The sequence below is a fragment of the Ambystoma mexicanum genome, chromosome 12 (assembly GCF_040938575.1).
Source record: "Ambystoma mexicanum isolate Mex_15411 chromosome 12, UKY_AmexF1_1, whole genome shotgun sequence".
Lineage (NCBI taxonomy): Eukaryota > Metazoa > Chordata > Amphibia > Caudata > Ambystomatidae > Ambystoma > Ambystoma mexicanum.
Genome location: NC_090936.1, coordinates 583091357 through 583105287, shown reverse-complemented (window position 1 = coordinate 583105287; position 13931 = coordinate 583091357). Strand labels below are relative to the sequence as shown.

General features: G+C 50.3%; 2 protein-coding genes across 2 annotated transcripts in view; one reads left to right on the top strand and one right to left on the bottom strand.

Annotated features, from left to right (window-relative positions):
- LOC138513828 (apolipoprotein L2-like) overlaps positions 1–6748 on the top strand; it is a 172783-nt gene extending 166035 nt beyond the window's left edge. The window contains exon 5 of the mRNA XM_069628938.1: positions 6303–6748. Coding sequence (XP_069485039.1) covers positions 6303–6516 — 214 coding nt within the window. The 3' untranslated portion in view covers positions 6517–6748. The remainder of the gene's footprint in view (positions 1–6302) is intronic.
- Positions 6749–9761: 3013 nt separating this feature from the next.
- TCIRG1 (T cell immune regulator 1, ATPase H+ transporting V0 subunit a3) overlaps positions 9762–13931 on the bottom strand; it is a 177339-nt gene continuing 173169 nt past the window's right edge. The window contains exon 20 of the mRNA XM_069628935.1: positions 9762–11126. Within this exon, the coding sequence (XP_069485036.1) occupies positions 11048–11126 (79 nt within the window). The 3' untranslated portion in view covers positions 9762–11047. The remainder of the gene's footprint in view (positions 11127–13931) is intronic.

Genomic DNA, 13931 nt, shown 5'->3' with positions numbered 1-13931 from the left:
GTCCCATAATCCGCTGGCCTGACACCACTGGCTGTTGAGCCACTCTTGCATAGGGCGCATGCGCAGGCGCGCGAGAGGTACCAAATAAATAAACGACGCCATCATGCCTAGCAAGCGCATTGCTTTGCGTACCGCCACCTCTCGACCGGTCACATATTGAGGGATCTGAAACAGCATGTTTTGGACCCTCTCGTTGGAGGGGAAGACGAGGCCGTCCTTTGTTTGAATTAGAGCCCCTAGGAATTGTTTGACTTGGCTGGGGTCTAAGCTGGACTTCTTTTCGTTGATGGAGAAGCCCAACTGGAATAAAAGGTCTACCGTCTTTTGGGTATTGGAGAAGCATGTTTCGTAAGAATCCCCTGTTATGAGCCAGTCGTCGAGGTAAGGGTAAACCGGGATGGACAACCTGCGCAGGTGGGCCGCTGCCACTGCCCTTACTTTCGTGAATACCCTTGGTGCTGATGCTATGCCGAAGGGTAGCACTCTGAACTGGTAGTGTTTGCCCTCTATCATGAACCTGAGGTATCTTCTGTGCGCTGGCAACATTAAAATATGAAAGTATGCATCTTTCATGTCCAATGTTGTCATGTAATCTCCCTGATTTAGCAGTGGGATCACTTCCTGTAAGGTCACCATACGAAACTTCTGGGGTTTGATAAACTTGTTCGCTGGGCGCAGATCTAATACAGGGCGCATGGTTAGATCCTTTTTGGGTACAAGGAAGTACACTGAATAAATACCTTCCGTTACCTGAGATAGAGGCACGACCTCTATGGCTCCTTTTTCCAGCAGCTGTTGTACTTCTTGGAGAAGGATAGCAAGGTGTTCCGGTGTCATGCGTCGTCCCCTCGGGGGTCTGTATGTTGGGGAACTGTTGAATTCGATGCAGTATCCGTGAGCTATGGTGGAAAGTACCCAGCGGTCTGACGTTATTCCCTCCCATGCTGGAAGAAAGGATGTTATCCGGCCCCCGACCGGTGTTGCATGGGAGGGGACGCGAATCTTCGCGTCACTTGGTGTTGTTGGGGGCTTGGGAGCCTCTGGGGGTGGACCCCCCGACCTCTCCCTTTGCCCCTGCGCTGGCCACTTTGGCTGTACTGCCCACTATTGGCCTGGTAACTGGTGGCAGGGTACTGTTGCTGCTGACTCTGCTGTTGGCGTTGGCCACGAAAAAAGCGTTTGTTTTCATAGCCGCGTCTGGTAGTGGGCTTAGAGATCTGGTCAAGAGTTTTGATAGTATCAAACTCTTTTTTAGCCATTTCCAGAGCCTCATCCACCGCTTTCCCGAAGAGGTTTGAGTCTTCAACAGGTTTATTTATTAAAGACGCCTGTGTCTCCGGTTTGAACCCCGAGTTGCGCAGCCATACATGGCGTTTTAGGAGTATTCCCTGAACCAGGGAACGTCCCGCTGTCTCAGCAGCATCCAGAGAGTTCTTTACAATACTCTGGTTGACCTGGGTTCCTCCGCCAATAGTAGATAGCAGGCGTGTACGTAGTGGTTCCGGCGCTTCTTCGGCGTCCTTGCGCAGTTTGGCCCACTGCGCGTCCGCGTAGCTAGCTAGCAAAGAATTGTTGTTCGCAATTCTTGCCGAAAAGGCAGCCGAGGATGTGACTCTTTTAGCAAGGGCATATAACCTCTTGCCCTCCTTGTCAGGTGGTGCCTCACTGGTGGACAGCGGCACCCCTGCCCTCTTCCTTGTATTCGTTACTACAAGGGAATCCGGAATGGAATGTCCCCTGATGTACAGCGGGTCTGAGGGTGAAGGAGTGAAAAGTTTTTCAATCCTTGGATTAACTCCTCTGATTAGTGCGGGTGTGGATAGCGAAGGGATGATTCTTCTCTTCACTGAAGCGAGGAGGGGAATGGTCTGGCTGACTGGGGGTTTCTCCTTAATTACTCTTTCCACAAAGTCTATTTCCGGAGAGATCTCCCCAGTGTCCAGTTCGAAATGTGCTGCTGCTCTGCGCAACAGGGCATTGAATGTGGGCTGATCGTCAATGGGAGACGTGTTTCTAACAGGTGAATTGTCAGGAGGATTTAGGTTCAGGACATCAGTGTCCGAATATACTGATGGGGATTGCCAGGGATGAGAAGGTCCTTCTTCTGGATTTTCTCCGAAGCCTTCTCCTACCATGTCTGGGCTGTCTTCCAGACCTTCCTCTTGGTTCTGTCCCTCTTCATTGTCCACAAAATCATCCTCCTCTTCTAAGTATTCCTCACCCGTGAGGTCATACACATTATGGAAGTCTAAGGCTGTGTCCTGCCTCGGGTATTTGGCCCTGGGGTCCTCCTGAGGTCCTTCTCTTGTTCTCTTGGGAGTGGGAGGGTTCTGGGTGTTCATAAACCTCTCCATTCTCTCCATGCAGAGATGGAGCCTTTCCATGGTTTCATGGGGTACCCCTGAGCGGTCTAGCGGGGGAAAATTAGTGTCATCTAGCTGAAAACGGCTCGACCTCTCCCATAACGTCGAGGAAAGTGTCCCGTCGCCCTCCGAAAAACCTTCCGGAGTGCTGGGGGTCCCCCCGACTGAAGGGGGTAGTCCCTGTCTGTCTTTGGGCTTTTTCGTGTCTTTCGACCTCTGCGTAGCGCTCGACGTGTCCTTCGGCGTACGCTTCTGGGCGTCGGCTGCCACGATCCTCGACAAGCTCTCTGCGACCCGTTTGTCAGCGGAGGGCTGGGGTTTCGACGTTATGGGTGTCGATCGTTCTACGGCGGCGTGCGCTCTCTGCTGGTGCGCGCCGGCCGATGGTTTGGGGGCGGCGCCCTTATTTGCTGAAAGCCCAGTCGCTGGTCGCAGCTGCGGTTGCGAGAGGGGCTTCGAACCTGAACGGTCCGAGGAGGCCGCCGGTGTAACCTGCGTCTCCTTGGGCGCTGATGCTTTCTTCGTCTTCGACGAAGAAGAGCTATGGGTTGTGTGTTTATGCGTTGTCTCGTGTGCGTCAGTGTCGCCGGGGTGTTCATCCCCCATAAGCAGGGCGTGAGCCGAGCCCGTCGGGGCCGGGGACAGATGACGAAGGGTGTATGACTTCCGTAGCGGAGGTCGTGTTATCACGTTCCTCGTCACTGTCGGTGGTCGCAACGGCGGGTGAAGACCCGGCCTTCGACATAGCGTAGGCCGCCCACCTCTTGACCATACGGTCTTTTAGAGTCTTTGGCTTAAGAAGCCAACAAGCCGAGCAACCCTCCTCTTTGTGATCGAGGGGCAAGCAGCGGTTACACCGTGAATGCTTGTCCTTCCAAGTAAACTTGCCCTTACAAAGTGGGCAAAACCTAAAGGGTGTCCTCTCCATAGCCGAGGCAATAAACCGTGATAACTACCCCAAGGGAAAGGAAGGGGAAAAGGAAAGGCATTCTCAGAAAAAGAATCAGAGATGTCCCACGACCCCACTCTCCCTACTGTATTTGGCCTGCGAGGCCAGGCCACGTATTCGGCAACGCCGAAGGATCTCCTCTGCTCGTCCCCTCCGTCGAAGATCTTGCTCGGCGGAGACAGCTTCACAACTGCGTCGAGGGAGGGATCTATATATTAAATCTTTAAACAGGAAAAAACGACCAAAGGTCGAGGAGATGGAATCTGCAATGTCTCTCGAGGAGCTCCCGTAAAGGCGACCAGTAGCTGGGCGGAAAAAAACAATCTGAGGGACCTCGACGCGTGAGGGATTGTGGGTACAACACACGTCACTATAGGGATAGTATTTCAGACACGCCTTGTCGACGTCCCTTTTCGACTACGAAAAACAAAATGCAATACTCCGCAGTGACCACTGGATGTCGGACCTATGCACAGCATGTGATTCTAAGCAGATTAACAAGCATTAGAAATATATATATATATATATATATATATATATATATATAGATGTGGCAATGTTTCTTTCAGTTTGGCCCCACATTTACATTTCAGTTAATTGGGGTTCGTCTTTCTGCGTTCTGGTATTCAAATAAGACTTTCCCTGTATTCTCAAAGTTACAATGTTCAAATCGTTTTTGGCATGGTCCCCAGAATGCCCAGGGGTCCCCATTAGCTTCTGGTAGACTCACCAGCTTCTTACAGCGTCTCCAGTCAGCTTTGTGGTTCTGTGGCGTGCTACTTTCCTCTGCTTTCCTGGTAGACTCACCAGCTTCTTACAGCGTCTCCGGTCAGCTTCGCGCTTCTGTGGCATGCTACGTTCCCCTGCTTTCCTGGTAGACTCACCAGCTTCTTACAGCGTCTCCGGTCATCTTCGCGCTTCTGTGGCATGCAACGTTCCCCTGCTTTCGTGGTAGACTCACCAGCTTCTTACAGCGTCTCTGGTCAGCTTCGTGCTTCTGTGGCATGCTACTTTCCCCTGCTTTCCTGGTAGACTCACCAGCTTCTTACAGCGTCTGCGGTCAGCTTTGTGCTTCTGTGGCGTGCTACTTTCACCTGCTTTCCAATCTGGAGGCTGTAGGCATTCTTCCGGCTTGCCGGCGTCTGTCCCATGGCAAACTCCTCTGCTCTGCCACACCGATACGTACTGTTTGTGAGCCCTCAAACAGGAGCCAATCTCTTCTCCTTCCCTGCCTCCCTGAACAGTGCGCTTGTTTAGTTCAAATGCCCTCCGCACAGCTGTCTTAGCAAAACAAACTAGACTGCTCATTGTGGTTTAAGTTCTAGGTACATGGTTCCAACTTCTGCATCTTCCTTGTCCCAGTATTTGAAGAAGAGTTGAAGTTCATTGATATTGTTAAAACACATGGGATTGGAATAGTTCTGGTTACTGGTTTTACAATAAAGAACCATAGAAGAAAAATGTGTAATGTTGGAGCAGTGCGAGTTAGTGTCATGGTTGTGTGTTTGGCCATAAAAATAAGGAGAAGGTGGTTCACTTCTCACACCAGTGGGAACACGTATCAGACAGTATGCCATGAATGTTTGGGGCATTAGAGGGCCTTCCTCACAGAAATGGTTCCTGTGTATATGGGAAAGGGGGAGACCAGGGTCAGGATCAGGTGGCGGCTGCCTTCCCCAGGGCCACATGGGAGGAGGTCACCGCCAGGGAATCCGTGATGGCTCCACTGGATTCTTCGCAGATGGCACAGCAGGCTAACTAACGACTGATGGATGGACGTTTTAAATCAATCATAACCACTAACATTACTCTGGGCAAACATCCAAACAGTCTCAGTTTTTAGACAAGACATGTCTCCATCCAACACCAAAATAGACAGGACAACGCAAACGTTGCAACTAGTTCATTCATTTTCAAGACTCAATAGATCACATTCTCCAGTAAAATGCGTTAGCAAAGCATATAGTGACAACTCTCTGTGGCAGGCCCACACATACCTCTGTATGCACAAGTCCCTGCTGCACGTATACATGCTATACTGTAAACCCACAGTGAATGTGACCGATTGTCTCTCTTCTTCCTGGGTATCACAGAGTAATGGGTTCGTAGGCTTTTATCCACTGCTTTCACCAATTCCTTTCGGGGTCGCCCTAGACGCATTGTGATATGTGCAATCATTATGGCCCTAATTTCAATAGAACGTGGATGGAAGGAAGAAGGGTTCAGTAGGACGGGGGGTGGGGGAGATTCAGGTGTATACATTGGTCACTCAACCCATTGATCTATCTTGCCCACACAAACGTTAGGTATCCATTGGGTAACCTTCAATTCTAGTCAGCAAACGCCAAATATCAAAACATGTGAAAAGCTGTTTACCCCTAAATGTTTATCAATGTATGAACTATCCACCTACCTTTTAATGTCATTTCCAGAGAATCCATGCAGTGTATTGGTTTCCTGTTCATCTTTAGTTGCAAGACTCTCTGAAAATGCTCCACTGCAAGAGCTCGGCTTGCACACACTTTTTCTGGCACTATCTCCATACAGAGGCGTTGCTAGGAGGGGGGCGGGGGTGCTATGTTGGTTGGCCTTTTGGTTGCAGCCCCGGATAGAAGCTCAGGGACTTCAACCAAAAGGCTACAGCTAGCCCCGAATCCCGCCAGTCCCGACATTAGCTTAGCCCCTGATATTTTCCAGACTTAGCTACACCCCTGTCTCCATTTTATTTGGTTGACTGAATCTAGCATCAAGGGAAAGCACAAGGCTTGGTGGAAAGTTCATCACTGTTTGGTCAGATGTCCCTGCCACGAGTGTAAAACCAACCAGATGTGGTAAATGCAAATGATGAAATACGTCATGGGAACCTGTAAGACTGAGTGGTTGACTAAGTTTGGAAGTTCCAGAAGGAAGCGTGCACTGGGTTATGGGGAGGAGGAAGTTACATTTCAGAGAATGTAATGCTAATGCCCGGATTCTCTTCTTCCCTCTAGAAATCGTCAACGTAAAGGACGATCTGCTGGAAGAAGTGAGGCACCCCCAGAAGTTCCTGTCAGTTCACCACGTATACGAAGGCACCATCGTCGTTTGATTCTGCGGCGCCAGTGGCATGGCCTCCTTTCACCGCGACGTCAGTATCGCCAGAACCGGAGAGCTCCTCGGCACCAGCATTGCCTGGATGGTGTACCCATCCCTAGCTCTGTCTGAGCTTACACCACTCGAGTGTGGGCTCTAGAGGGGCCAGACCCCAGAAGAGGGTCGGCCTGTACCCCCATCCAGGTTGCTCATAACAGAAGAGTCGGGTAGACTAGTTAAGGGGACAATGAATGCTTAAGTTTAGTCAGAATTTGCATGAGATCAAATATCTAAACTAATACAATAAACATGTGTAGTACATAATAAAAGTGGGCAGGCCCTGTTAAGGCAGCCCTCGAAGAACTTTGGTGTTTAGAAGAGTTTTGGTATCACCTATCCCACCTTCCTGAGTATATCACCCTGGTACCACCCTGCTGCTCCTTTACCAATCCGGACAGCAGGGCTGACTCTACCGGCAAGTCGCCACTAGTACTGCATCCCTTCACAAACACACTTGCCTTGAAACGGATGCAGAGGGGAGCGCGGAAATTTCAGGAGCACGGAGGGCCCTCCTGTCATCTCTTCACACGCACATTTCCCGTGCACGCTTGTGGTACCTTAGCGTTCCATGAATACTTTGCACTCACAGCCTTCCGCAAAGAGCTGTGCACTCCTTTCAGAATACTTGGTCTTGTCAAGCGCAGGAAGCATTCTGCTCTGCATTGGTGGTAGTTCCAGCTGCTTAGGAAGCAGGTCCCAAGAAGACGGATATTCCCGCGTGCTCTACTCCCACTGGTCACTGTGTACTTCTAGTCTGTGCAGGTTGCAATGGAGTTCCAACCCCTCTGTGGTGCTCACCACTCATTTCTGTGCTGGGAAGAGTAGCGGTATCCTAAAATATAACCCACTCTTGGGAACACATGCCATGTACGAGCAGCATTCCATCCCGCTCCCACCAAGGCCGCTGCCCTCCCCAGCGCTGGCCCCTCATTCGGGCACCAATCCCACTCCACAGAACGGTCCCTATGATCAGCAACAATCCCTCACTGTAAAAAGGATTGCTCTCACAGATCCCGCCCCCCCTCCACCCGCCACCAATCCTTCTCCCTGGTACAAGTTCCAATGCCTTCAACTAGCAACACACCACTACACCGGCACGCCAGGTTCACCATCCCACACAGATTCCTCTCACAAGCATCCACCCACTTCCTGCCATTCTTGATCATCAGCATCAATACTTACCCCAGATCCCTTTGTTGCGAGCGTCCCATCAGTCCATCTCATGAGCTTTGATTGCCATTAGCATCATCATCACGGTCAATGAATTGATCTCTTAGCGCAACTCATCTCTGTCAGCGGCATGAAGCACCAATCCCCCTCGCTGGCACAGATCCCACCCACTACGCAGTTTCTGCTCACCAGCATTAGACCCTCTTGCTTTTACGTACCCTTTGGTGATGCCATTTCCAAAAAATTCCTGCTGGGCCACGATCCTACATATATTAGGCCCATAGCCTTGTCCCTAATGCGTGAAAACTGCTCAAGTTTGCTGCCATTTCTCAGCTGTGCAACTTTCTGGAATCCACTAGGTCCTGTATCCTTTTGGGACTGCACACATACCTACCGCTGTGAGGACCAAGTCTGTTCTAGGTTTAGTCCTGGATAACCTCCATGCGACAGCTGGCATGCTCCAATTCGTACTTGACAGTGTCAACCAGGACATCCCTTTGTCATCACAATTTCACGCTCTTTGTTGCGCATCCCCTCTTGGGTATCCACTGCTCTTTCTGCTCTTGGTATACATCTAACCACGTGCTCACCTTATCCGATTCCTTTGGAGACCGCTTTTCCACCTAGATCGAGGATATGCAGTCAATCCTAAACCAGGAGCAGACGGCTGCTATCCTCATCAGTTAAGGGGTGCACAGTGGCCAATGCAAGCCAGATGAGCAGCAACTGTCTCGAGCTGAACCCTGAACAGTGAAAGTTTAGTTGTGGGCGTCAGTGCAGACCTCTGAACCCCCTCCTAGGTGCCAAGCAAAGGCCCCTCACCATTGTCTTCTGCCACTGTAGACTCCTCCCGTGACCGCGCTCTTTGGGTCAATGTAAAGTCAAGTTCTTGTCATAATCTGTTGAAGACTGCAACCATTTCTTTGCTCCACCCTCAAGGCTTCTGATATTCCTGCTCTGGTATCCTTCACCCACAATTCAGTGGCGTATCCAGACTCTTGACTGGGGTGGCCAAAGTGGGGCACCGACTTCTGCAGGGGTGGCATGACGTATGAGCGCGCACACACACGGATCATAGTTTAGGATAATGGGGTGGCCAATCAGATTCCATGGGTAGCACGTACCACCCCCAGGCCACTCCCTGGACACGCCTCTGACTCGATTACCACAATGCCCTATAACAAGGTCTTTCATATTGCCTTGCGGTGCATTACAACCATGGCAGGTGAGGGGTCAAGAGGTACGAACATCAAGTCTGCTCCACTGGCTTCCAGCAAAGAAGAGATTGAGGTCCTACTTCTCAACCACAAAGCACACCTCCAGACTGTTGTTGCCATGACGATGTTCTAGCAGCTCCTGGAAGACTGCTTCCCCTCATTGCACGGGTAGTGTAGCTCAGTGGAAAAGCGCTCCCAAGACCACGCAAAGGAACACAGATTCGAATCCCGGGTCCGCGCTTAGAAACCTCTTTGGTATTAAGCGCGTTATAAATAACCAATAATTATTTGGCGGTTGGCATCACAACATTACTGAGGGCATGGACCGCTTCCACCATTTGAGGGAGTGCCGCAGGTGGCATCACCATGGTTGTGGGCATGCTTTAAAGAACAGCACCTACTTTTATTCAAGAATAGCTTTTGCTTTCTTCCCTTCCTCATTCCTTCTGCTCTTGCTATATGGCTCTTTGCAGAGTTTCTAGGTTTGGACTGTGTGCACGCTTGCCGAGTGCTCGTGTGACCTTTGCTAAAAAGGTAGTAGTACCGGGACGAGGCAAAATCTCAAAATGCTTGAATGTGTCCCTCAGTGAGCACCTGCTTAGCCTGCTACCAAAATACTGCAAGGAGGCCTAACCCATAGCCCTATGGGTAGTCCAAGCTTGCAGCCGCAGTGAGCTCTACAAGACTTCACCAGTACCACCCTCACACATATACCTATCATTCTCACAACCACAAATCACACAACTTCCCCCCGACCCCCATACCAATCCTTCCCCTCCTCCAATCACCAGTTCTTTGCTGTAGCTGCCGGTTACTCTCAACCTGGACAGCTCCTTCGACAGTTGGACTCGCCATGCTCTCGCCATAAGTCCAGATTGCGATCCAGCCAGACCGGTATGACCAGAGTAGAGAGAAGACAGGAGGCAGCAGGCAAAACAAAAGCATCTTTATTGAGAAATTCCCAGAGTAAAAAAAGAATGAATTTTTAAAAAAAGAACACAGTTGTTCATTTGGCAAAAGGGGATGGAATAGGATTCTCTGGCCAGCAAAGGGTTAGGGCATGCGGAGAGAAGTGGCAGCAGGGAATCCAGTATACTGGCCCATGGAGGTTCAAGGAACAGGTGTACTGGCTCGCACAGCATCAGGGCGCAGAGAGTGGGGGCAGCAGCGTATTCAAGCCCATTGAGGGGCAGAACTCGGGGAGCAGAGAATGGGGTGCATTGCCGGCGCAGTCGGGGCTGGGAGCCCCAGTAGAAGTAGAACAATAGGCACACTGGCCAGGGCATAGCCAGGCCACATAGAGCCCAGTGGAAGCAAAGAATGAAAAGTTCTGTCCAGTGCAGATGCAGAACCCATAGCGAGTCGAGGATTGAGTGCCTAGCCAGGCCACAGAAGCCAGTGGGAGCAGACCAAATGGGTGTACTGGCAAGTGCAGGTTCAAGGTTCAGAGACACAGGATTTTCAGCCAGTGTAGGGTCAATGCCCAGAAGGAGCAAATCATGAGGGGACTTGTGCGGTCACAAGGTCTGCACCTGCAGGTCCCAATGGGAGCAAAGAACAGGAGGTTTAAATTCTGGAAACCCCAATCTGCCTATGGTTCCCTGCCATCAAGAGAGTCACTTGGCACAATGCAGCTTGTGTCTATTTGGAAGTTAACACATCTTACGTCAACGGGGTGGTGGCCCAGTTGACATCTTCATCTGCTCCAAGATCATGGTTGGCCACAATCAGGTGGGGCGTGAGAAGCGAGCCAAGGAGGATGGTGTATTGGTGTGCTCAGGATGGCAGTGGGCAGGGGGAGATGAATTTGTCATGCTGGACAGAGAACTGTCTGCTTGGCATGAAACACTCCGTGGAGAACCTTAACTGGCGTATGTGATCTTTAGAACTCACCAATGTTAGCAGGCATGCACATGCATCCGCCAGAGGGACCCTCCAACTGGCGGCCATGTTAAGGGAAAGGTGAACCAGATGCGAGCAGTGGCAGGGCATTTCCACATTATACCATAAAATGGCTGGAAGTCACGAATAATTTGGCCCCAAACATCCCTTAGAATCCTTCCAAGGAGGAGAGTAATTGTACACCTGGAGGCCGTAGCAGCCCAGCAGAGCCTGCAGCGAGTCCAGACACAGATGAGAGGCGGGTATAGAAGGCACTGCGGTCCTGTGGGATTAAAGCACTAGAGGGAAGGGAGAGCTCAGTCCAACCCCTCCACTCAGAGCGGCGAGTCGTCAAAGGAGAAGGGGACAAACTTGTAGCCGGCTCCGGAATAGAATTTATTCTGGAACTCCACCCTGCAAGGAGAAGAAAACAAAATCATGTTCATTAGCAAAAGCACTGGGCCGAAAGGGAGTGGACAGTATTCAGCAAAATAGGAGGGGATTAGGAAGGAGGGACAAGAAGAAGGAAGCCAAAGTGAAGGGGTCCTAAGAGATGGAGTGGGAAGATGGAAAGGGAACGTAAAACAAAGTTAGCAGAAAGGATGACTGACAGTAGGCCAGCGTGCGCTGGGGGTTAGGCGCACGCTTGATGCTCTGATGAATGTTATGGCTCCTGTTGGATGAGGTCCTGGCAGTGTATGAGAGACCCTGCAAGAGCAAAGGGCCAGCAAGGGAAAGCAATGTCTCGGGTACAGGACTGGTGTTCGGGGGCGGATATCCTGTCGGAGGGTAAAGTCCGGAGCTGCAGCTCCGTTTTATTGCTCGTGCTTTTTTGGTACTACTTCTTAATTTTTTTTATTTAAAGTGTCTTTAGTCAAATATTGACTCTTTAGCACTACAAAATAAAATCAAACATCAAAATATCATAAAACATTTGCAAATTAAAATGATTACACAGTAAAAATCACAATCTAAGTTATAACTCACTTAACATTTATAACAGTACTGCCCTATCAATTCACTATTCCTCTCATTTTTAAATTGATTATTATATAGTTAATATGACACATACAGAGGGTAAGTTTTCAGGTACTCATTTCATTCAGGTAATTTCCCAGTGGTCAATAATCTACTGGCTGCGATTTTCCATAAATGCAAAGCTGCCACAGATACCATCAATGAATCTGCTGCAAACGTATTACTCCACGCTTCGTCTGATGCAGTCCGTGTAAACTTTGCAAAGGCCCTCGCATATACCGTATCTAATGTTTAACGTTGTGTTAGAATATGTTGGACTGTTTCAATATGTTTCCGGCTCAATCTACAGATCTTATCTTTGTATTCCTTTCCCACCCAGGCCCCCGTCGTCTCTATACCGGAAGGGTCTGTAACCTTACTGAGAGAATAAATCTAATCAGGGCTGGTGCCCTACATTTGACCAGATATGACTTGGCACCCCCAACGTGAACCATTGATGGGAGTATATCTCAAATTTCCAGAGGGACCCTAAATGTGTTAATGCCTGGTCCGTGTCATATGTTCGTGCTTTCTCTGGGATCATAGCCAGATTATAGTCACCCAGATACCCTATAACATTTAGCACTAGCTTCCCAAACCAGCTAATCTTTGAGAATCTATGCGCGTGTTGGACCGTATGGCCAAGTAATGGGTCCGTTGCTAAGGCTGCTAGGGAAGGCAACCCAAGCTCAAACCTTATCTCCTCCACTGGGGTGCCAGGCGGGAGGTTCAAAAGTGAACAGAGAATCTTCCCCTTTAACTTACTAAGAGGGGGTACCAGTCTCCACGGGAACACCCCTAACGCATCATGCGTTGGCAGAATTGATATCTTCTACGCCACTATTTTAGCTTCAATACACCGACCCCCCAACACCCTGGTTATCGCTCTTTTTCATGGCAAGCCACTTGTGCCAAACTTTAAGGGTAATGTCTTCCACCAGCTGGGTACTTGATATATGAGGCCCAATTAGAATACCAAGTTAGGAACAAGTTACTTACCTGTAACTGTTGTTCTCCAGCATGGGTCTGGCATGGATTCACATGCTCATGAATATTCCCCGTCGTCAGGCTAGGAATACTCGGTAAAGAAACAATCAGTTTCAGTTTAGTTTCTGAAATGTCTTTCTCCTAATAACCAATCACTGGTCTCTGGGTCATACTGCCCCCAGCCAATGACTGCCCACTGCCTAAGCCCCTCCTCTGGCAGCCAGCTTCAGATTTGGTAGCACGTAAAGTGGCAGTAGGACCAAGAGAAGAGTCACAGAGGGGGAGGAGGGAGGGTTTGCATGTGAATCCATGCCAGACCCATGCTGGAGAACAACAGTTACAGGTAAGTAACTTGTTCCTTCTCCAGCATGGGGTCTGGCATGGATTCACATGCTCATGAATACAAGAATACATATCAGTACACACATGCACAACCACGGGAGGTGGCAAGACTCAACATTAAGCATTTCATCAACTCAACATTAAGCATCTCTTACCTCCTCACCAGGCCCACCTTCAGGCGAACAGGTTGCGCAGCACTGCCTGGCCGACTCTTGACTCCTCCAAGGAATCCCGTTCGATGCAGTAGACTCTCGTGAAGGTATGCGTCGACCTCCACGTAGCAGCCCTGCAGATGTCCAGCAGGGGTACACCAGACAGGAATGCCGTGGTAGCAGCGATTGCTCTGGTCAAATGGGCTCTCGGACGGCCGGGCAAGGGTCGGTTTGCCAACGGGTGACAGTGCATAATGCAGCCGTAGAGCCATCTGGAAATGGAAGCCTCAAGAGGACCCTCCCTTGATTCACAGGTCCAAAGTTCACAAACAGCTGTGATGTCTTCCGCAGGCTCTTCGTGCGGTCCACATAAAACTTCAGCGCTCTAGCCACATCTAGCGAGTGCAAAGTCCTCTCGGCCGGCGACAAAGGCGACGGGAAGAAAACGGGTAACACCAAGGGCTCGTTGAGATGGAAGTCCGACGGCACCTTGGGCATGAAGGAGGGGTGCGTCCTGAGCACCACCCTCGTCCCGTGGAATGTCAGGTATGGGGGGTTTACAGGAACGGGCCTGGATCTCTCCCACTCGCCGTGCAGAGGTGATGGCTACAAGAAACTATGTCTTCCACGACTGGAACTTCAACGGTGCCGAATGCAGCGGCTCGAATGGCAGCCCCATGAGCCTGGTCAGCACCACGTTGAGCTCCCACGCCGGGGCCAT